Genomic DNA, 24,669 nt, shown 5'->3' with positions numbered 1-24,669 from the left:
TAGCAGCAACTTCTTTACCCAATGTCCCCAGTAATAGACACGGGTGAAACTAGTGAATGTAATGTAGAACAATGTATAACAATGTATAACACTGATAACTGGGAATAATTACTTAGTAATTTTTTAAAAAGTCCCTTCATAGTAGTAACCACTAGATGGCGTCATAGTACTAGAAAAGCCTCAGAAAGACTTGGAGGAACATCCAGTCCTGTGCATTACAGTCTATGTCAGGGTGTCCGAACGATAATCTTAGCAAAATACACCCCAGGAATCTTTATGAGACATTTTTGTATCTCATCCTTGGACATATTGCTGCCACAGACAGTGAATCATGAACTACACCGGAGATATCCAGGTAGTCACAGAAAATAAGAATGGGAACACAGAGTTTAAAGGTCTCTAGTGGTGGTGACACAGGGGAGTCACAGTATATAGCACTGTGGACAGAAAGTTTAAAGGTCTATTGGAATGAGAGCTGGGGGGTCACAATAATTAGAAGAAGGAACTTAAAGGAAATTTTCCTTACATACCTTACATACCAAACATACCTTAAGAACGCTGTAGCTACACTTATGCAGAAACATATCTTGTTTAATCCTTGAACTGAGTGGTCTTGCTCAAAAAACAAGTATAAAATTCAGGACCTTGGGAATGCTGGGTGCATGATGGCTGCCATACATAAACACATTGGGGCACATTTACTAAGGGTCCGTCGGATGCATTTCCGTCAGGTTTCCCGAATATTTCCGTTTTGCCCTGAATTGCCCCGGGTTTGTGGCGCACGCGATCAGATTGTGGCACAAGATCAGCATTCACATACACCGGGAAGAAGAAGGCAAACTCCGGCGGACCTGAGCGGGGAAGTGACACATTCAAGAAATTGGACACACGCTGTAAGTGAATCGCGGCAGCTCCAAATCCTCATCGGACATTCCGGATCGGCAGCGTCAACGGGACTGGTAAGTAAATGTGCCCCATTAATTCCACATACAAAGGAGCTGCCTAGACTGTCCAGACAGGACTAATCACCTGGAGCTGGATATCTCATACACAGCAGCTGGGGGATGGTGCAGCAATTGATTACTGCTGTCTGTCAGGGACAATACAGTGTGGCACATTTACTTAGGCTTTGCGCCACTTTGCGACGCACTTTTTTCTGTGCCCTATCTTCAATGGGTAAATGGCTTGCACAGGTATTTAAAGGGGTATTCCCACTTCGGCAAATTAATGTTATTGCTTGGATGATGAAAAATAATAAAATTTTCCAACATACTTTCTGTATCAATTCCTCACAGTTTTCTAGATCTCTGATTGCTGTCCTCCCATAGGAAGCTTCTATCATTACTTCCACTGGACAGAAATATGACCATGGTTACACAGGTGCACGGCTCGTTAGTTTCACAGAGAGTAATCAGGAGCTGTGTGATATAACGAGCCGTGCACCTGTGTGACCATGGTCAGATTTCTGTCCACTGGAAATAAACAATGAAGCTTCCTATAGAATGACAGCAAGCAGAGATATAGAAAACTGTAAAGAATTGATACAGAAAGTAGATTGGAAATTTGTATAACTTTTCATTATTCAAATAATATCAATTACTTGTTGAAATGGGAAAACCCCTTTAAGTAGCAGGTGCGTTGCGATTGTGATGCACGCAACCCTTTTTTTGCTGTTGGACCTGAGCGAAGAAGCGCCACATGAAGGATATCGGGCACACGATCTTAGTGAATCGCGGCAGATGTGCATTATCATAGTATCATAGTATCATAGTATATAAGGCTGGAAGGAGACGCAAGTCCATCAAGTCCAACCTTCAAGAATTAAATAAATGTTTTATCCCCATAACCCGTGATATTTTTGCTCTCCAGAAAGTCATCCAGGCCCCTCTTGAACATGTACATAGAGTCGGCCATAACAACCTCCTGCGGCAGAGAGTTCCATAGTCTCACTGCTCTTACAGTAAAGAACCTTTGTCTATGGTGATGGTAGAATCGCCTCTCCTCTAGGCGTAGAGGATGCCCCCTTGTCCTGGTCACAGGCCTAGGTATAAAAAGATCTTTGGAGAGATCCTTGTACTGTCCATTCAGGTATTTGTACATTGTAATGAGGTCTCCCCTCAGTCGTCTTTTTTCTAAACTGAATAATCCCAAATTTTGTAATCTGTCATTGTATTCTAGTCCCCCCATTCCCCTAATAATCCTGGTTGCTCTCCTCTGCACCCGTTCCAGCTCTACTATATCCTTTTTATATACTGGTGCCCAAAACTGTACACAATATTCCATGTGTGGTCTGACCAGGGATTTGTATAAGGGCAGAACTATGTCTTTATCATGAGAATCTATTCCTCTCTTGATACATCCCATTATTTTATTTGCTTTAGCAGCAGCCGCCTGGCTCTGGTCACTAAAATTAAGTTTACCATCCACCAATACGCCCAAGTCCTTTTCAGCTTCAGTTTTACTAAGTAATTGACCGTTTAGAACATAATTATACTTTTTGTTTCCATGGCCCAAGTGCATAACTTTACATTTATCTACATTAAACCTCATCAACCATTTCTCTGCCCATCCCTCAAGCTTCCACAAATCCCTCTGTAATGCTAAACTATCGACTTCAGTATTTATTACTTTACACAGCTTAGTATCATCTGCAAATATTGAAACTTGACTGTGTAAACCCACTACAAGGTCATTAATAAAAATATTAAAAAGAAGTGGCCCCAATACTGACCCCTGTGGCACTCCACTGGTAACATCAACCCAATCTGAGAATGTGCCATTAATGACCACCCTCTGTTTTCTATCACTAAGCCAATTACTTACCCAGATACACAGATTTTCTCCTATTCCCAGCAGTCTCATTTTATATACCAACCTTTTATGTGGCACGGTGTCAAATGCCTTTGAAAAGTCCAGATATACAACATCCACAGCGTCCCCCAGATCCAGTCTTGAACTTACCTCCTCGTAGAAACCAATCAGATTAGTCTGACAGGACCGATCTCTCATAAACCCATGCTGACGCTGGGTTATAAGGTTGTGCACAGTGAGATACTCCAGGATAGCATCTCTAATAAACCCCTCAAATATTTTCCCCACCACAGCAGTTAGACTTACGGGTCTGTAGTTTCCAGGATCGCTATTTGATCCTTTTTTGTATATTGGTACCACATTTGCTATGCGCCATTCCTGTGGAACATAACCAGTCCTCAGTGAATCTTCAAATATTAAAAATAACGGTCTGTCTATCACCGTACATAATTCATGCAGAACCCGGGGGTGTATGCCATCTGGCCCAGGTGATTTATCTATCTTAGTGGTTGCGAGGCGGCGCCGTACCTCTTCCTGGGTTAAACTTTTGACATTATAAAAAGAATTTACATTATTCCTCATTGTGTCTTCCACCAGGGGATTTTCCTGGGTAAAGACAGTTGAGAAGGCGACATTCAGTAGATTGGCCCTTTCCTCATCTCCTTCCACCATGACCCCCATGTTATTTCTAAGGGGACCCACACTCTCTGTTTTTAGTTTCTTATCATTTATATACTTGAAAAATAATTTGGGATTATTTTTGCTCTCCCTGGCAATATTTCTTTCAGTCTCTATTTTTGCAGCCTTTATCTGTTTTTTACAGGATTTATTTTTCTCTCTATAATCCTGTAATGCCTCATCGCTACCTTCACGTTTTAGCACCTTAAACGCTTTATCTTTCTCGCTTATTGCTTTCCTTACAAGACTAGTTAGCCACATAGGGTTTTTCTTGTTCCTTTTATGCTTTTTCCCATAAGGTATGTGTTTCTCACAGGACTTTTTCAGAATATATGAGAAAAAGTCCCATTTTTGGGGGGGGCTTTTGTCTTTGAGAGCATTATCCCAGTCTATGCCTTTAAGGTATTCCCTTAGTTGATGAAAATTTGCCCTCCTGAAGTTTAGAGTGTTGGTTGCCCCTTCACTAACGTGCTTAGTAAAGCGTAATACAAAATCAATGATATTATGATCACTATTCCCCAGGTTCCCCCCAACCTGTAGTTTTGATACCCTATCAGGTCTGTTGGTAAGGATAAGGTCCAGCAGTGCCCCCCCTCTTGTTGGCTCCAGGACTAGTTGCGACAGGTAATTGTCTTTTGTTGTTGACAAGAACCTGCTACCTTTGAAGGACCTGCAGGTTTCTGCCCCCCAGTCAATATCTGGGTAATTGAAGTCCCCCATGATAAGTACTTCACCATGCTTTGAAGCCGCATCCATTTCACTTATCAGCATTTCCTCTGCTGCCTCCACTATATTTGGAGCCTTATAACAAACCCCTAGTAATATTTTATTTTTATTTTTCCCTCCTCTTATCTCCACCCATAGGGACTCCACATTTGCGTTACTGATGTCATCTCGCAAGACGGGCTTGAGGCAAGAATTCACATATAAACAAACCCCTCCCCCTTTTTTATTTATACGATCCTTTCTAAAAAGACTATAACCATCTATAGTAACAGCCCAGTCATAGCTACTGTCCAGCCATGTCTCGCTGATACCCACTATATCATATTTCCGTTCCAACATCAAGAGTTCCAGTTCCTCCATTTTGTTTGTGATGCTTCTGGCATTTGTGTACATACACTTTATATGGTTTTCCCTGTCCGTATTCCTTTAGTTCTTATTCCCCAATCTCATTCCAGCCCCCCTTCCTCCCCCATGGACTATGGCTCTTGCCAGCTCTCTATGTACACCTTCTATTTGCCCTGCACAAGTGTAGTTGCCCTCCCCCCAGGTCTCTAGTTTAAACACTCCTCCAACCTTCGAGCCATTTTTTCCCCTAAAACAGCAGCCCCCTCCCCATTGAGGTGCAGCCCATCCCTACTGTAGAGCCTGTAGCCCACAGAAAAGTCAGCCCAGTTCTCCATGAACCCAAACCCCTCCTTCCTACACCAACTTTTGAGCCACTTATTTACCTCCTTGATCTCCCGCTGCCTTTCTGGTGTGGCACGTGGTACAGGCAGTATTTCTGAGAAAATTACCTTTGAGGTCCTTGCCCTGAGCTAATGGCCTAAATCTCTGAAATCATTTTTAAGGACCTTCCACCTACCTGTTACTTTGTCATTAGTGCCAATGTGGACCATGACCGCTGGTTCCTCACCAGCCCCTCCCAGTAATCCATCAACCCGATCCGCAACATGCCGAACCCGAGCACCCGGCAAACAACACACTGTTCGGTATGCACGGTCTTTGTGATAGATTGCCCTGTGTGTTCCCCTAATAATGGAATCTCCCACTACCAGCACCTGTCTGACCTTGCCTGTGCTCCCATTACCCTTCTTACTGGAGCAGACATTCCCCTGGTTGCTAGCGGCCATGTCTTTCTGCAGCATTGCTACCCCAGAGCTGATATCCCCCTCATCCTCCAGCCTGGCAAACTTATTGGGGTACACCAGATCAGGACTTGACTCTCTACAACTCTTCCCTCTACCCCGCCTTCTACATGTTACCCAACTAGCTGCCCCCTCACTCTGCACCTCCATACTTCCCTCCCCACACCCATCTTCCCCAGAGAGTTTGTGCTCCAGGAGCAGCAAACTTCGTTCCATATTATCAATTGCCCGCAGCCTTGAAACTTGCTCATTTAGATCCAGAATCTGGGCTTCCAGATGAGCAATTTTCACACACCCCACACAGCAGTATTCCCCCTCGAACTGCTGTTCAAGGAAAGCATACATGGCACAGGATGTACACCGTGTAGCAATGCCACTTATGGAGTCCATTATTCTAATGGGGATTACAATAGAATTATGCACAGAAAGAAGAATTTACAGTCAAAGTAACACAGAACACAGAAGTTACCTGCTAAAGCCCCTCAAACTTAAGTCCCTTAAACGTAAGTCACACTTAAGACACTGCACACACTTCAGATCAATGCACACTCGCCGCCAAGCTCATACACTCGCTTTGCTAATGCTTTTTTAAAAGTTATTTGCCACAAAAATCTGCAGAGCTCACTGCACAAGATCTGGCTGCAAACCACCAAACAAACTGACCACAGAAGTATATAAAGGCTGCTAATTAGATAGCCACACCCCACTATTAATTAGGCAGCACCTGTGACTATACTGTCTAGATAAGCAAGGTGAATGCCTCCCTATACCCCCCACACAATATACAGATTATGCAAGTAAAATGCCTTCAGATCTACTTGGTTGCAATAAAAATCACACAATGAATAACAGGAAATAAAAAATGTAGATGCACTTATCTATTTGTTGCTGGATCCAAAAAGTACTCCTTCCCTTAAACGTAAGTCACACTTAAGACACTGCACACACTTCAGATCAATGCACACTCGCCGCCAAGCTCATACACTCGCTTTGCTAATGCTTTTTTAAAAGTTATCGTCGGACAATGCACTTTCGGTGAACTCCGGTGACAGGGTAAATAAATGTGCCCCAGTGATTACGTATTCTCAGAAGGACAAGGCTGGAGCAGTGCATAATTAGGGTAAGAGGAGAGCGCTAGGGCAATTCTATAATTTATAATTGTTTTTCCAGTAAAAACACTCAGTTCAGGGATTAACAAGATATGTTTCTGCATCAGTGTAGCTACAGCATTCTTAAAGTATGTTTGGTTCATAATGCACAAAAGCAAACGGTAGATTTATTTTAGGTGGAAAGGCTGGTGGGGGACAGGGGGTCCTAGTATAAAGGCATGAGATGTCATCTATTGCAACCCAATTTTTAAACCCGTTAATGACACGTAATGTACCTGTGCGTCATGGCTTCTTTACTCCTGTAAGGAGACCGCTCATGAGCTGATCCCTCCATACAAGGCCAGTGTCTGCTGTATTATACAGCTGGACTCAGTGCTGGCAATTGGTGACTGTTAATCAGGAGCTTCATAGAGGCTCTGGGTCCTGTCATTCTAGGCATGCAGGGTCCAATGGGGAAAATACTGGTATACATATTGCAGACTATTTTATGATCAATCAGACTCCCTAGGATTCAAATACTCTTGGTGACCTAAAAAAATATAAAATAAATACATAAATCAAAGGTAGAGATTTTGGAATGCAACCAAATCTAAATAGCAATGCAATAAACAAAAAAGTTCTGAGGCTTTGAGGGGTTAATGGGGGCATTATGGTAGCTGTAGTGTATGGTACTATGCATTATATATGCAGGGGAAGCTGAGGGCCCACATTTCATTCTTTACAGACCATCAAACAGAATAGTCTATGGGATAAGCAGAAAACAGCGTTATAGGGTCAAACACTGGGACACAAAACAAATGCAAGGTCAGGAGGTGCCAACATAACAGATCTATAGAACTGCTGAAAGTTTAGCACCGAACCAATACTCCCCCCTCCACTGGGTCAAGCTAAGTAAGATTTAATGGCATAAAGCATGAATGTGAGGACAAATTGCAAAATCTAATGTTTAACCCAGCAGAATAAAAGATGACATATTAATGATCATTTTAAGGGGTATTACAGGAACTATTCCTTAGGATATGTCATCAGGGCTGGAATAAGGTTGGTGGGGGCCCCTAGGCAAAAAATCTGGTGGGGGCCCCCATTGAATGTAGTCCATACAGGGAACAACAATCACTATACACAGCCCCCCACCAATAACTATATACAGCCCCCTCAGTAATCACTATAAACAGCGCCAGGTATTCACTATATACAGCTCCCCAGCAATAACTATATACAGCCTCCCCAGTAATCACTATGTACAGCCCTCACAGCAATCACTATAAACAGCTCCCCCAGCAATCACTATATACAGCCTCCCAAGTAATCATTATGTACAGCACCCAGTATTCACTATAATCAGCCCCCCAGAAATCACTATATACAGCTCCTAGCAGCCACTATATACAGCTCAACCAGCAATCAATGTATACCAGCAACCACTATATACCGTAATGATTATATACAGCTCCCAGCAACCACTATATACAGCACCCCCGGCAACCACTATATACAGCTCCCCCAGCAATCTCTATATACAGCCCCCAGCAATAACTATATACAGTCTCCCAGCAATCACTTTATACAGCCAGCAATCAATATATACAGCTCTCCCAGCAATCACTATTTAAAGCTCCCCAGCAACCACTATATACAGCTCCCCCGGCAATCACTATATACAGCTCCCTAGCAATCCCTATATACAGCTCCCCCAGCAATCACTATATACAGCCTCCCCAGTAATCACTATGTACAGCGCCCAGCATTCACTATATACAGCTCCCTAGTAATAACTATATACAGCTCATAGCAACTACTATATACAACTGCCCCAGAAATCACTGTATACAGCTCCCCCAGCAACTGCTATATACAGCTCCACCAGCAATCACTATATACAGCCCCTCAGCAACCACTATATACAGCCCCCCAAGCATTCACTGTATATAGCTCCCCCAGAAACCACTATATACAGTTCCCCTATTAATCACTATGTACAGCTCCCCAGCAATCACTATATACGGCCTCCCAGAAATCACTGTATACATCCAGCAATGACTATATACAGCTCCCCTAGCAATCACTATATACAACCTGCCAGAAATCACTGTATACATCCAGCAATGACTATATACAGCTCCCCTAGCAATCACTATATAGTTTCCCAGCAACCACTATATACAGCCCCCCCCAGCAATCACTATATACAGTTCCCCCAGCAATCACTATATACAGCTCCCCAGGCAATCACTATATATAGCTCCCCAGTAATCACTATACAGCCAGCAACAATATAGACAGCCACTATATATACAGCTTCCCCAGCAATCACTATATACAGTCCCCCTATAATAACTATATACAGTCCCCTTATAATAACTATATACAGCCTCCCTATAACTATATACAGTCCCCCTATAATAACTACATGCCACCCCCTGTAATAACTATATACAGTCCCGCTAGAAATATATACAGCCCCCCCCTGAGTGCCCAAACTTCCACCAAAAGCCACTTATTTATTGCAACGTGCCAGCGCAGCAATTTAAGCAGTAATTTATTTCTCCTTGTTCATTGACAAGTTTCAATCCTTCAGCCTCCTAAGGACACCAATGCAGTTGAAAGGAGAAGGGCAAATTTGCCTATCATTGTAGGAAGATTCTAAGAGTTCTGTCTAATGAACTTAATTCTTGGGTGATGGCCTGGGTGCCCACAGTAAGGGCTCTGAGTGCCACCTCTGGCACCACTGCTATATACAGACTCCTATTATAACTATATAGAACCCTCCATAATAAACTATATACAATCCCCCTATAATAACTATATACAGTCCTAGGTAAAATAACAAAATTGTACTCACCTTCCATCTTTCCCCGATGCGCGCTGACCTATTTCCCTTCCCTCGCAGTGTCAGGATACGAGTGGATATCGGAGGTGTACCAAGATGACGGCGCCCCGCTCCAGGCGGCGACGTGACATTGCGGCACAGTGACGTCACACACTGCGCCACCTTCTTTGTTTACCTCCGATCGTCTACGGCAGAGCAGGAAACTTATTGTTCTCTCATTCTGCCATAGGCTGAAGTCCAAGCACATAGGATGGAAACGGCCCGGGAAGCCCGGACCCCGCGATCAGGGTGTTTACCCTTTGCTTTGCAGGCGGTATTAACGAGCAAAGCGCCGCCATCTTTGCTCATCATGACGTGACGTCATCGGGGAGCGGCGATCCGTTGCCATGACAGCCTCAGGTCACACAAAGATCCGAGGCTATCATGTTTTAGGCTATCTATTACAATGTGCGATTTGCACATTGTAATAGATGTTGTACAAAATCCCCATATACTGTAGTATGGCAGTATATGGTAGGTTCAATCAGACAACCTAGGGTTAAAATAGTCTGAGAAATAGTAAAAAAATAATAATTATATTAAAAAAACCTAAAAATTCAAATCACCCCCTTTCCCTAGAAGTGATATAAATATAAATAAACAGTAAAAATCATAAACACTTAAAGTATCAAACTATAATAACCTTTTTTCACTGCGTTTAACCCTGTAATGGAACAAAGCGCCAATCCAAAGAATGAAGTAGACATGTCCTCTGGGGCATACAGTGAAAGCTGTAAAGCCCCCCAAAAATGCATTTTTTCATAATTTTCACTGCATTCAGAATGTTTTTCCTGCTTCCCAGTACACCGCATGGAATAATAAATACTACGAATTGCAATTGGTTACGCAGAAAACAAGCCCATACAGAGCTCTTTCCACAGAAAAATAAAAAAAAAGTTATAGATTTTTGGAGGTGGGGAGTGAAAAATGAAGACGCAAAAACGAAAAAGGGGCCTGGTAAAGGAATCATTTCAGAATACCCCTTTAAATTTATCATTCACATGTTTATTCTGTGGTGTTAGTTTGAAGTCAACAATAAAGTTTACTGTGGCAACTAGTGTCAGGCAGCAGCTGCCAAGGCAAGTAAGATCATGAGATACATGATGATAGACAGAAATGACACAAAATAAGAACATAGTTCTGTCAAATATAATTGAGGTTATGGGCAGTCCCCGGGTTTCATACAAGATAGGGTCCATAGGTTTGTTCTTAAGTTGAATTTGTATGTAAGTTGAAACTGTATATTTTATAATTGTAGCTCAAGGCAAATTTTATTTTTTTCCCCACTGACATTCAGAGTTTCAAAATTTTTAGCTGTAATGGGATCAAGGATTATCAATAAAACTTCATTACAAACAATTTACAACTGATTATTGCAATCTGGGACTATAGTAAAGCATCCAGAGAGGTTTAACCAGAGGTCACAGTGGGCAGAGGGGTCCGTCTTTAACTAGGGGTCGTCTGTAAGTCAAGTGTCCTTAAGTAGGGGACCGCCTGTATTTAGTTTGGAGGAAAAATACATGATTTCTATGTATAAATATATCAAAAGTCTGCTGCTATCATAGACATATGTTACGCAGCGTTCATGTGCCCAGACGGACCATGCGCCACATTTATCATGCGGTGTCCGACAGAATTGTGTGGCACACTCTATGTTAAAGGTGCACCAAAAAAAAGTTGGTGCCCACTTCCTGAGCAGCGCCAGAGTTATGAAGAAGGTGCGCCATAATTCATGAATCTGGTGCTCCCTGCTCCCTACAAAGACAAACTGCACATAGTACATTTTGATAAATGTGGGCCAATGTGTGAACGCGGCTCATTTCCTGCACGCCACACCTGATTGATATGTGTCAATCAATGCATCACTGGATGTCTACATAGGTTGAAACATCTGCTCAGCTCTCCATTGTTTTGTAAAACTAACTACAATTTATAGATATGTAAAGAAGCCTTTAAGGGGTCTACCAACAGTTTTGACCATATAAGGCTGCAGAAAGTATATGGTTTGTCCTTGGACAACAGTCTAATCATACCATGTATGTGTTGTTAGTTTAAGCAGGGCTATGAAATAAGCATGTATCTTCCAGGATTGTAGCTGGACTCGATTTACTTAGTGAGTATCCTTTCACTGCTGCATTGTTACATCTCTCCATACAAACTGCTTCCGAGTCCCTCCCCTCTACTGTAATATCTAAACAGAAGCCTTTTACAACTACTACCCAGAGCAAAGGGAAGGGGCTGTGCTGTGCTCAGTAAACAGATCTCACACTAAAATGCATCAAAGTGTTCCAAGTCCACTGAGCAGGACCCTCATTCCATAGCATCATCTATCTGACCATGTTATTACCATACTTTGTAATGTTTTGTTTGCATATATACCTTGTGATCTCTAGAAGGCTGCAAACTATGATGTTACTATATAAAGTATATTATTCAGTTTTGTCAATAACATTTATATTATGATTTTAATGTTAGAAATGTTTTTTTTTTTTTTAAAGTTTGGTCACTAGAGGGCACTACAATACTATTTATATTAGAAAGAGACTACAGCAGTGATGGCGAACCTTTTAGAGACAGAGTGCCCAACCTACAAACAAAACCTACTTTTATGTCGCAAAGTGCCAACATGACAATTTCGACAGTAACCTAGTGATCCAAGCTGTTTCACAAGTGTCAATCGTATTGGCATCCTGAGGACACCAATACAATAGAAAGAAGATGGAGACATTTGAATTACAGCTTCCTTTCAGGGTCCCCTGAAGAGGAAGAATCACGGGACCCAGAGCAGGAGCTCCAACGATAATCCATCTCTATCCACACCTTCTTGTGTAGTCCTGGCAGCTGGTGCTGGGTTGAAGGCCTGAGTGCCCACTGAAAGGGCTCTGAGTGCCACCTCTGGCACCCGTGCCATAGGTTCGCCACCATTGGACTACAGTATTCCATAGATTTGGTATGTTTTTTTATTTTGATATTTGAGTTTTTCTTGGGTTTAACTTGTGTTCCTTTCCAATAATCATGGCCTCTAATTTCAGTTCTAGTTAAGTTAAGGGAACTGATTTGGCAAAAATTTTATTCAATGCAAATGGAATTTTTTTATTTTATTTTGGCAGATCTGAAACTTTTTGGCATTCCTCTCACGTATATATATTACCATAGACCAGGAACAGTCAGACCTCCAGACTGGGTAGTTTGACCTGATGTTGACTTCAGTATCCTGCAGTTGTCCTGCTAAACCCTGCAGAGCCAGAAAAGCCAATATACACACATATGTTTGCATTTGCATTGTGCCTCAGTTAATGGCTAGTGGTACCAGAACCTGGCAACCCTCAAGATCTAATCCATATGGTGCCCCTAGCTTTTCCCAGACTTAAGAGCTAAAAAAGGATTGGGTACAGTCTTAGTGCAGAGTGTCATAAACAACTTTTCAATATAAATGGAGCGCCATTTATTTAGGTTGAATTTAGAAATCAGGCTCAAAACTAATTTCTTGGAAAGAGAGGTGAATGGAAATGAAATAATAAAAAAAAATGCAATCAAAGCTCAGAAATCATACTCAGAATTAAATAAAATCTACCGTCATTATCAAACATGATAAACCAAGGACACTTACTCAAAGATCCAGGTGGTTATCTACTTATATTTGTTATCCATGACCTTCTTCCTTCTAAAATCAACTTTTAATATTATGTTAAAGATCCAGATCCACTGGAGGGTGTTACCAGAGCCCCTCTGTTCTGTAGCTTAACTGGCTGTTACACTATGCTGGAGCAGTTCCCCCATGCCATTGTGGGCTGAAACTTCCTCAGAGGGGGGGGGGGGGGCAGAGGGGAGGGGGAAGTGCTTAGGGAGCAATGGGGAAGTGGTTACAGTTTAACAGCCTGGCTCATTACCATAATTTAAAAATTGATTTTAGAAGGAAAGAGGACATGCATACCAAATACAGGCAGACCCCTACTTAAGGACACCCGGCTTACAGACAACCCTCTGCCCACTGTGACCTCTGGTGACCTTTCTAGATGCTTTACTATAGTCCCAGACTGCAATAATCAGCTGTAAGGTGTCTGTAATGAAGCTTTATTGATAATCCTTGGTCCAATTACAGCTAAAATTTTGAAATTCCAATTGTCACTGGGACAAAAGAAAAAAATTTGTCTAGAACTTCAATTATAAAATATACAGTTTTGACTTACATACAAATTCAACTTAAGAACAAAGAACTTAAGAACCTATCTTGTATGTAACCTGGGGACCGCCTGTGTAAGAAGATTATCACAGTCACAGTGTCTGGATCTATGAGTAAGTACCACTGGCTTATTGTTGTGGATTTTGATGGTAGATTCCTTTTAAATATTTTCCAGGTTAATCTAAAGACTTGTCTGAAGGGAGGAAAACATGGCTGCTTTCTTCCTAAAACAGATCCTCTCCTGGCCATGGGTAGTGTGTGGTACTACAACTCTCTAAAGATTTCTATTCAGTCAAGTGGCAATACCAGCACAAACCACGGTCAGGTGTGGCGCTGTTTTTGGAAGAAAGCAGCAATGTTTTACAACCACCAGAGAACCTCTCTCAGTCATGATATGTAGGACGAAATGAATGGACCTCATTCGAAAAATGTATAATGTTGACTCCACCTAAGGAACAAGAGTGACACAGAAACAACAGGGGGTAAGTATGTGTTCTATTTTTTGGAAGACAATTTAAAGGGAGTTGCTAAACATGACATTTTCCCTCTGAAAACAGCGCCACAGCCAATCTTGTTTTGTGCTGGTATTGCTTCACAGCTGAATGAAGTACATCTGTATAGAAATACAATTAGTAGAGGAATATAATGGGTGGTAGCCTGAGGCCGGTGCCACACGTAGCGCTTTGTCTGCGCTTGGGCGGTGGGCGCGGCTTTGTCTGCGTTTGCAAGCGCAGACAAAGTGCTACGTGTGGCACCGGCCACAGGCTACCACCCATTATATTCCTCTACTAATTGTATTTGTCTGAAAACACCAACGCAGACAAAGCCGCAACCACCGGAAACTGGAAACGCCTGCGATCGAGAACGAGCCGTCGGTGTTTCGCATTAAATTAACGCAAAACACCAGCGGCTCGTTCCCGATCACACATACCACTAGGCGTCCGTTCATAATGCGACGCTAGTGCACAGGGGGAGGACCTCGGCCCGAACGTACATGCGTTTCCATGGAAACGCATGCGATTGTTAAGCCGATCACATGCGTTTCTCTGGAAATGCATTTGCGTTCGGTATGAGGGCCTCCCCCTGTGCGCTAGCGTCGGCACCAACCTGAGGCCCAAGCCTTCTAGGGGGCCCAAACAGACCTAAACCAACCAAAGGTTATACTTAATCCATGTACATCTGTTACTGCTATCAGTATACGTGACCACAGGAGCCAATTCAGGACCTTAGAAAGTCCTACAAAGGTCCTGAAACCACAGATTGAAAGCAGGTAGAAGGGACACATCCTCCATTCCCCATGAAGCTGATTCTAGTACCAGATGTAGGAAGTGATTCCAGACTATGGGCCATAATATTCATACAGCCCAGGACCCAGGACCAGGCAGTTCCCATTCTTAAGTAGGGAGCTGTTTCATGAAGGAAGTAATCCCTTTACCTTTTACATATCATTTATGTATAGAGAGAAAATAATATTGTGATTCACAAAAAAACAAGGCAATGATTCCTTGCTATGCAAATGAAAGTGAAAGGTAACTGCGTATTTTCGTGTTTTGTACGCGATTGCATATTTTTTTATAAAGTTTTATCTTTCAAAAAAAAAAAAGGAAAATGACATACACGTCACTGCCCAGGCGCGTATGGTGCGCAGGCGCCCGACGTCAGGCTCCGAGGTGGTGCTTGCGCCTGCGCCCTCGGAAGCTGGGTAAGGCGGGGCAGCGCATGCGCGTTCGTGCCTCCTGGACGGGAGCTGTGTAGTGCGCGCTCCCGAGTATCCGCGCAGCCGCTGCCGCCGCTGTGTCGTGCTGTCTGTGCCTGTGTGTGCGGTGGGGAGATGGATGACGGGCGCTCGCCCCATTAGTAACGTGCACAGCATCACCCTCCTTACCAGAGCGTGTGTGTGTAGAGATAGTGATCTAGACTGGGGCCTCTCCCCGATCACCGTGCCCCGGTACCGCGCCCGCCGGTGGACGGGTCAGTGTTGCCCCGCAGCCCCCTCTCGCGTCCACACCCCACTCACACACGGCATTGATGGTAATGTATGCAAGGAAACAAGCGAGACTCAGTGATGGGTAATGAGCGCATCGTTCTTCCTCTTCCCCTGTCTCCTCCTCTCCGCCGCCGCCATTTTCCCTGGGCCCCCCCTCTTCTCTCCTGGTGACGGCGGCGGCGGTGAGATCTCCCCTCAGCCGCTCCCGCTAACCTCCTCTCTGTCTTGTGTCTTTCAGCTGTCACGACCGAAGGGACTCCCAACCCTACCAGGTATATACGGAGCGCAGCGGCTACTCTAGGCAGGCTGCGGCCTGTGCGCTAGGCCTGAGCCCCGGGCTCCGCTGCTGTACACGGGGGGCTGTGCTTCCCCTGTGCTGGGGGGCTCTGCTGCACCTTGTGTATTAGTGGGGAGGGCTGCTTCATACCAAGGACCTGTCAGGTGGGGGGAATTAACCCCTCGCAGCCTGCACTCTCTGCTCACTTACCTCTAGAGCTCTGATAGGTGGCTGTCACCCCAGATGTCAGTCACTGTGTGTCCTGCACAAGGCTGGAGCTGCTGCAGAGATTACACCGGGCACCAGTCTTAAAGGGGTTTTCCCAAAACTTTATAGGAAAACCTCTTTTCAAATTGCTCAACTATAGTATTGATTCTGGACACTTCCCCGGCAGAAAGTAGCCACACTGTGTAGCAGGGAGATATCTCTTGCCCTGGAGCGCCTAAAGTTGGTTAAAGTGAGTTACTTTGCCATGAAATAGCCCCTCCGTAAGTTGAGTAGGGGTTGACAGCGGAGTGACATCATCTGTCAGGGATCAGGCATGATCGGGGTCGTAACTTTTCACCTATTCACTCTGGGAACATGTTAAGCTGAGCATGCATGTTTATGGGTGTGGGGAAAAGGGAATAGCTGTCAGTGGGATGAGTGTCTGAGGATGTCTCAATATAATATTATATAACTTGGCAGGGTCTTGCACAGATTATTAATGTCCTGTCGGACATAATATCTCACATGGCAGTGGTGGTGAACCTATGGCACGGGTGTCAGAGGTGGCACTCAGAGCCCTCTATGTGGGCACCCAGGACATCACCAGAAAGGGCTATCTTCAGTCTCAGACTTGCTGTGCACAGAGCTATTTTAAAGTGGCAGCTGTACCTGGGACTACTGCAGGAGTGGGAAATTTGAACAGATCTGGATTATCATTGTAGCTCCTGCTCAGGCCCTGACAATTCTTACTGTTTAGGGGACCCTGGAGGGAAGCTACATAGATCATCTAAATCTCTCCTATTTTCTGCTTTATTGGTGTCCTCAGGGTGCCAATATAAATGAAAGCTGTGACAGAGAAGGGAGTATATATCACTAATTAAATTTCTGTGTTGGCACTTTGCGATAAATATGTAGGTCTTGATTGTAGTTTGGGCACTCGGCCTCTAAAAGGTTCGCCATTACTGCCATATGGGATAAGATAATAGCACAGTTCAATCTGTTTATGTCAGGCAGAGGGTGCACATAAACTGTCCCCACAATCTGTTTTGGGCTGGGACTGACTGTGGAGCTGTAGCGGTTTTTTTTTAAAATCAAACAAAGGGCTGATTCCGATGAGTTTTCATTCATCACAGATTTCACTGATCGACCACAGTGCAGAGGACTGGCACGCTGAGAATCATGGTGATCTATGGTACAAGGAGTCCCTGCAGAAGAGCACCGCTATACTGCAATCATAATACACAGAGTCCCAGTCCTGACACTGTGGTCCATCCATGAAACGGTTCACTGTGTGGTGTGTGGTTCAAGGACCGACCGCGGTGCAAAGGTTAAGGACTTCAGGCTTCATAGTGATCTACGGTAGAAGGGGTCCCTGCAGGACAGCAGCACTGTACTGCGATCATGATGCACGGAGTCCCAGAAGTGTGGTCTATCCGGAAAACAGGAAATTGTGTGGTGTGTGACTCGTGGACAGACTACGGTGAAAAAGATGGGACTCCAAGCATCATAGTGATCTATAGTATAAGAATTACCTGCTTCTCGGCAAACAGCTGTGCAGAACTGTCATCAGTAATACAGAGTCCCTTCCTTGGTGCTATGGTCCATCCATGAAACTAGAAGCTACATGATCTGTGCTTCAGAGACTGACTGAGGTTGTCTAATTTAAGGCTAAATTCCTGAAAGAAGTGTTGTGGTATGTGTGTCTAGTGACTGGTATGTGGGAATACCTCTTACCTGGGAGGGGTACAGTTTCATAACTTGGCTCTCAGGCCAGAAGAGGTTTAGAGGAAACCTATGATTACATTCTGATGAATGTGCGGCTATGTATTACATGCTGCGCTGGTGCTCGCTGTAAGGCCTTTATTGATAAGGAATTGTCCCACAGTTTAGTTCAGTAGTAGAAAATAAGCACAACACTAATTATATGTCATATCTCTGATATACACATGACAGAGGTCTCCTGTGGTTTACTGTCTTGATAACATGTCATTCACTTATGTTACTGCTGCATCAAAGCCATCTTCAGTAATGATGCCGGCAAGTGAATGTACAACATGTGACCACTAGATAGACTATTTAGAACCACGAAAACAGTCAGGGGGACTTAACAGATTAGATATTTTGTAAGATTTCCTATGGTCAGTTTACTTTCAAAATTATTTGACAACCTTAAAGGTGTCCGCTTTCTTTAAGATTGTGTTTGCTAGACCGTCTGCAGGACAAAGCACTTCCGATCCTGTTGACAAAAATCTGATCAATAGGAGATGTTGGGTTCTGGGATTTTTCAGATAATTTTTTTCAACTCCATATTCATTACGTACCGAAGCCTTAGTTGTAGTTTGTAATCATAGGACATGCTGGGATGTGCAATTCTGCAACAAATATGTGCTGGCCATAAACTATTGTCTCCATTCATAGGAGAGCAGTTATACAGTATTGTTATATAGGAGGTTAGTGCCCACCTACTTGTAAGCAAGATGCTTGGTAGCTCATCTGATGCACATTGTTTATAAGGGGTCAGTTTCCATCTCTTGACAGGTCTAGGCGCTTATTGTCATTACAAAGATCCACCATAACAGTTTTCTGTCTAATGTGAATAGTTATTTTAAAATATCAGTCTGCCGCTTGAGGTTATTTGCATGTGACAGATTTGTTGAAGAAGTTTCTGTGGCTGAAAACGAATTTAAAAACTTTGTTTGATAGAAAACGCATGGCTTTCTGCATGTCACATTCCTATTCTTGGGACAGTCACAGAAAGTTGTTTAGCAAATCTGCAGAGTAGGGCCTCATGCACACCATATACGACCCATTTTGCGGTAGGTTTCCCAGCAGATCAGGTCACGAGGGGGCTTATTTTTTTTACGAATACGGTCAGTTTATGGTGTCATATGGGTTACATACCAGTTACGCCAAAAAAACAGCTTAAAAATGGGTCTGCAAATTGCATGCGCTCGTGTGGACAAGGTCCAAATATGCACTTTATGGACTTCGGTGAAAGCATGTTTTGTTCAGTGCTGGAGAACCTTAGTTTTAGAGTCCTGACACATGTTGTGTTCTTGGACTGTTTAAACGCATGCGTTGTCAGTCCGTTTAAAAACTCGTGCATTTTTGAACGTTTACCGTGCATTTGGCTACTTCGAACCTGTTTATCTGCATTTCTAGAAGTGTTGGCAGCTGTGAAACAGATAAAAACCAGCTAAACACATGATAAGCTTCCAAAAATGCATCCGTTTAAAAAAAGCGTTCCAAGAATGCCACGTGTTTCATCACCCTTAGGATATCTGCGCACGGTAAGGATTTTACATCAGTATTTGTAAGCCAAAACCAGACGTATTATGGAGTTATCTGTCTGTTACAAGTTTTGGACCATTTCTGGTTTTGGCCTACAAATACTGATGCAAAAACCTGATCAAATACTGAAACCCTTGGCCCCCTGCAAACAAACGTGGTCTTTGTTCATGTGCCTTGTGTTAATTTAACTGTGGCTTGGACAGTCTTTTGTAATGTCATCATTACCTCACGCCGGTCGCACAAAGGCTGCGAGGACCTGTAGGTTGTGGCCCTATAACGCACACAGGAAGGATTAGGCTGACTGTAAATGTTAAGTTCAGCTGCAGTGTATCATCAAATGGGTAAAGTCCAATGGAGTGGCCAGTAAATTGGGAGGTTCACTTCAGATGTCTGTGATCTGCCTTATACTTTTTGTAGCCCATTTGATGAAGACCATTAAAACGGGCTGGAAAAATCTCCGATATTAAGTAGCCTTTACATCTAGAAAACATGTTTTGCTTCTAATTTTGATGCCCCATATTAAGGCTACATTCACACGATGATGTGCCCGCTGTACCGTAGCACGGTGGGCACACATTGGTCCCCAGGAGAGGAGGTGAACACTGCTCACCCCTGCCCCTCTCCATAGCGATACCGCACCGTGTTGTATTACAGGGAAACATAGGACATGTCCTATCTTTCTCCTCGCTCCGAAACGGATCCGCTCCTGTAGGGCGCGGTGCGCCCATTGCTGTCTATGGGGCGTGTATATACCCCCCATACGACGGTATGAATGTAGCCTAACTTCAAGTCTTCTGCGTGGTTATTTTTGGAACTTGCTGCTTTCTTGCAGGAAGTCTTCAACCTCTGTCTCTCCAGCTGTTGAACTGCACAGATTACCACGGATGTGTGAAAGCTGCCTTAGTTTACTCCAGAAAGCTGAGCAATAACGTTGCATAATTTTGTTTTGCGCTGACATTCCCCCATGGGGCCACAACCCTTTGTCATAGAAGTTGGAAACATAATTTGATAAATTTGCCAGAATGTGTTTCTTTGCATTTGAAAAATAAAAAGCAAAAGTTTCCATGTCTGTACTCATGAACAAAGATGTTCTCTATTATGCTATAGCGATTTTGTGACTAGCTGGGATACCTTACAGATATTTATGTTGTTTGTAGTGATTATTTATGATATCTATTGTTTTTTTTTTCCCCCCCAGACTCTCAAATATTCAAAGGGTCACCCAAGCAGCGGTGATCACCGTCATGACAAGATGCGAGATTCTGCAGATCCGTCTCCCCCAAATAAAATGCGCAGATCAGATAGCCCTGAGAAATATGCTGACAGTGTTGGACATGGAAAGGCCAAAAGTGTGCACATTCACAGGGTGCGGGAGAGGGATGGAGGTAAGTGACACTTGGACTGCTGCCGGCTCCTCCAGCAGGAGAAATTTCTGTTCCCTCCAGTTGATGATTTCTAAGTTTCTCAGTAACTCACTAGAATCGGAGCGTGTGTTTATGACTTGGAAGTTTAGTTGATAGATGAAATCATCATTGCATAAACATGAGGATTAGGAATCTTTATTCACATGTCATTTTGTGATTGTATCTGCCAAGTGGAATCCACACAACATCAGAAACATCTTGGCTTTTTTCCTTTATTCATTATTAGAATTTTTTGATTAATATCTAAGATATTTGTAGGCCAGTTTCCTACGTGTCAGTGACACATTATTGTTAATAGATGTTTATTTTAATTGGCTGTTCTGCTTCTAGGTTATTTAACCCACCTAGCTTTTGGTTATCTTCACTAGTGTGTATGGAGATGAATGGTTCCTTTGCATTATGCATTTCTCCAAAAATGAGAAGCGGTCTGTTATTTTTTTTCTACTCCTAAAAATGGGTTGGGGCTTATTCTCAGGTGATGTTTTTTTTATTCCATGAGCAAAAAATCCACAATTATTCTTGAACCAAAAATATCAACATTTATCTGAAATATAATCACATCTTTTTTTTTTGTTTTTTGTTTTTGGAACATCATAATTCTCAATAAGCTTGAATTCCAATGTGAATTTCTTGTGACTCTATGGCCTTAGATTCATTGAAGGGGTTTTCCCACAAAAGAAAATTCTCACGTTTCAATCCCCTAGTGATGTTAACACAATAAAAATCATTTTAACCCCTTACTTTACTATTTTACTTAGGAGCTAAAACGGCAATAAAACGATCACTCGGCTGCTCAATGCAAAATCCCAGGGTGTGTGCGGGGCCTCTCTAAGCAGAAACATTACTGTATTATTCATCTAGTCCTGTGGGGTGACAATGTGGTTACATTATCGGGGTACAGGTGTATATGCACTTTCATCTGTCTTCTGACATTGTACTTGCACACTGACACATAGAAAGAGAGACAGATCAGAGATGATTACACAGAGGCTGATGGACCATTACACTGTTATACTGTGAGCTCAGCTGCATCTCAGACATGTGCCTGCCCCCCTTACCCCAGATCACTTATCTCCTTGTAGCTTATTACACTGTGAGCTCTGCTACATCTCACAGACATGTGCCTGCCCCCCCTTACCCCAGATCACTTATCTCCTTGTAGCTTATTACACTGTGAGCTCTGCTACATCTCACAGACATGTGCCTGCCTCTCCCTTCCTCCGGATCACTTATCTCCTTGTAGTTTGCAGCCTCTCTCTGTGCTCGCCATGCACAGGCAGGATGTAATCAGTCAGTGTCTGTGAGCTCCGTGCAGGGGGCTTGGTTACAGCCAGAAATCTCAGCTCCACGATCTCGAAAAAAAAAAGCCAAGATGGCGCCGAGCCCGAAGTGATAAGTTTCAGGGTCATGTCTAAGGGAAACTGAAATTGTGTATAGCAGGACTGATAGACAGGTTGGGCTTATATCTGTTAAATGCTGCATTTTTATTAATAACAGTGAATTAGAGAATGTGTTATTTAGTTATCCTGAGACTTGTCTACATGGGGATACCCCTTTAATCTCAATTTCTCATAATAATGAAACTTTCTATATGTATTGTCCATGTGGATACTTGTAACCACTGATCCCTCTACCCTGCAGTTCCCCCCCTCCTCCGTCACGCTACCTTCAGCTGACAGAATGGAGGGCGTCCCGTTACAAATGGCGATATTGTTGAATATCTTTAATATTACCTAAGAGTTACGTTTGTAGGTGCCACAAACGGTACCTACAGTTAAAATTGCAGTCTGGGTGAGAACGTGTGTATGAAAATTATACTCCCAACTAAATTTTTACATTTGGATATCTTCATTTCTCTGGAACCTTGAAACACACGCCTTTTGTGGTGTAAAAGGGGAGATTCTCCTCTTCGAAGTGACACCACAATGTTTATAGGTGCCATAGTTCAGGAGATATAGCTGTTTGGTAATAAGTCAATTTTTTTTTTTTTTTTTAAATTTTTTGGAGTATTGCTTATTTTGGGAGCAACTTTCTTCCTTGCATAAACACACAGTCAACGTGTTTGGTCAGTGAATTGGAGACTGTTCCCTGACCAGATTTCACAGACCGACCGCAGTGGAGTGGATGGGAAACGGAGAAACATAGTAATAGGATTTAAGGAGATCCTCCTTTGTTGTTAAAATCATGTGTAGGTTCCGTGCTGCTGTTTGTCGCGGATCCTTGTATATCACTGATACTCCTGTCTTCTGCATTGCGTCCGGTAATATATGCTTAGGTCTGTATAGATCAGAAAGATGCCTTTCTATAGGACAATAATAAAAGTTGCGAAAACTCTTTAGTTCTGATGATTTGCAATGACTTCCCTTATTCCTAGAAGACGCCACTCACTCAGCGTTCTTGTACAGTGGGTACAGAAATTATTAAGACCCCTTTTAAATTTTTCACTTTAAAAAATTTTTTTTTTGATTGTAGCCAATTGGTAAGATCAAAAAAGTAGTTTTTGGCTCACTCTGCTCCCCATCTTAACTAAAAAAACAAATAAAGATATTTTTGAAGATTAATGGGATAAAATTGGTTCCTATTTGATCGAGGGACAGGTCAAGAATAGGTCCTTCTGCTCCATAGGAGAGTTGGGAATTGCTGAGCAGTTTTCCACTGGTTGCATTGCTCCATTATTAATGGCAGGACCCCCATTCTCGTGGATGATGGGGGTTTGTTCTTGTGATAATGGAGAAAAAAAAATTCTGAATAACTGGCCTGAGAGACTCCACTAACGGTTGTGTTGCACTATATTGTCAGCACATTCAGACCTCATAGGGGGCCTAAAAAGTTGTAAAGAAGAAAACGAAAAAAAAGTAAACATTTTTAAATAGTTCTTTCCCCAGGTAGCACGTATAAATGAACAAATTAAACTGTAACACGTTGGGTATCCCCACAGCCCAAAAATAATGATTATATCCATTAACGCTGTAACAGAAGAAAAAGAAATTTCCAAATTGCTGCTGCTTTTCCCTCGTACATCTCAGTACACAGAAAAATTAAAAAAATTAGGGCTTTTGGAAGGAAAGGAGTGAAAAATAAACACAATTTTTTAATTGCCACAGAATTGGCATTGTCACGTCAGTAACGACCTCAATTGTTAAATAATCCCATCAATGAAACACTGAAAAGTTAAAATGGCTATAACGTAAAATCGGATGTATTTTTATAAACAAGCTCTTGCTAACTTAGTTGAATGTTGAAAAAAAGACATGTCCATCATGTTCAACCAGGGGAGGGATGTAGGGGAAACAATTCTATGTTTTAACCTTTCCATCAATCTTATTTAGGTGTAAAAAGGCATCTAGACCTTTCTTGGAGCTCTCTGCTGTCCCTGCTGTGACCAGCGCCTGAGCTCGGCTGTTGCACAGATTCACAGTCCTTACTGGTGATTAAACCTTGTTTTCTCCAGACATCACTCTTTTAATAAGAATTTAAACTAGAAACCACTTTCCACCATATTTTTGTATGGACCAATCATAAATGTATTTAAATTAATCATATTGTTGCTCTTTTTGACCTAAAGAAATCTAATTCTTTTAATCTTTCCTCATAACGGAGATCCTCCATAAGTATATAAGAATATCCACACTAGGTGGAAAAAACACCGGCTCACCCCACCAGGGAAACTTCTCCGGACACAAGACTTCCCGAATATCCTCCGACCACAGCCGCTCTGGTATCTTAATGCAATATGTACCGGACCGGCAATCAAGGGAACGATCCATGGAAAGATCTTATAGAATCAGTACGTGTGACACTGTTCCGCGCTGCACACAGGGGAAAGATGGAGCATGCTCTCTTCCCCCTTGTGTGCTGCCGTGCGCTGCTTTTCTCTATGGAGGGGCAAGGGGTCCCCACCTCCTCCTCTCCAGTGCACAGTGCTATGCTACCCAAGGGTAGCACAGCACTGAAATTCTTCT

The 24,669-nt window shown here is 42.9% G+C and overlaps 1 protein-coding gene across 4 annotated transcripts in view; it reads left to right on the top strand.

Annotated features, from left to right (window-relative positions):
* Positions 1–15,169: 15,169 nt before the first annotated feature.
* Positions 15,170–24,669, top strand: part of WAC (WW domain containing adaptor with coiled-coil) — a 39,458-nt gene continuing 29,958 nt past the window's right edge. The window contains exons 1-3 of one of the 4 annotated variants that reach the window (XM_072154082.1): positions 15,170–15,223; positions 15,747–15,780; positions 20,482–20,668. In XM_072154082.1, the coding sequence (XP_072010183.1) occupies positions 20,536–20,668 (133 nt within the window). In that variant the 5' untranslated portion in view covers positions 15,170–15,223; positions 15,747–15,780; positions 20,482–20,535. Of the gene's footprint in view, positions 15,224–15,243; positions 15,591–15,746; positions 15,781–20,481; positions 20,669–24,669 lie in introns of those variants that run through there. The other 3 variants (XM_072154081.1, XM_072154084.1, XM_072154083.1) reach the window with 3 other exon arrangements.

The sequence above is a fragment of the Engystomops pustulosus genome, chromosome 5 (genome assembly GCF_040894005.1).
Source record: "Engystomops pustulosus chromosome 5, aEngPut4.maternal, whole genome shotgun sequence".
NCBI classification, from domain to species: domain Eukaryota; kingdom Metazoa; phylum Chordata; class Amphibia; order Anura; family Leptodactylidae; genus Engystomops; species Engystomops pustulosus.
Note: the sequence above shows the minus strand (reverse complement) of the source record. Positions and strands in the feature narration are given on the sequence as shown.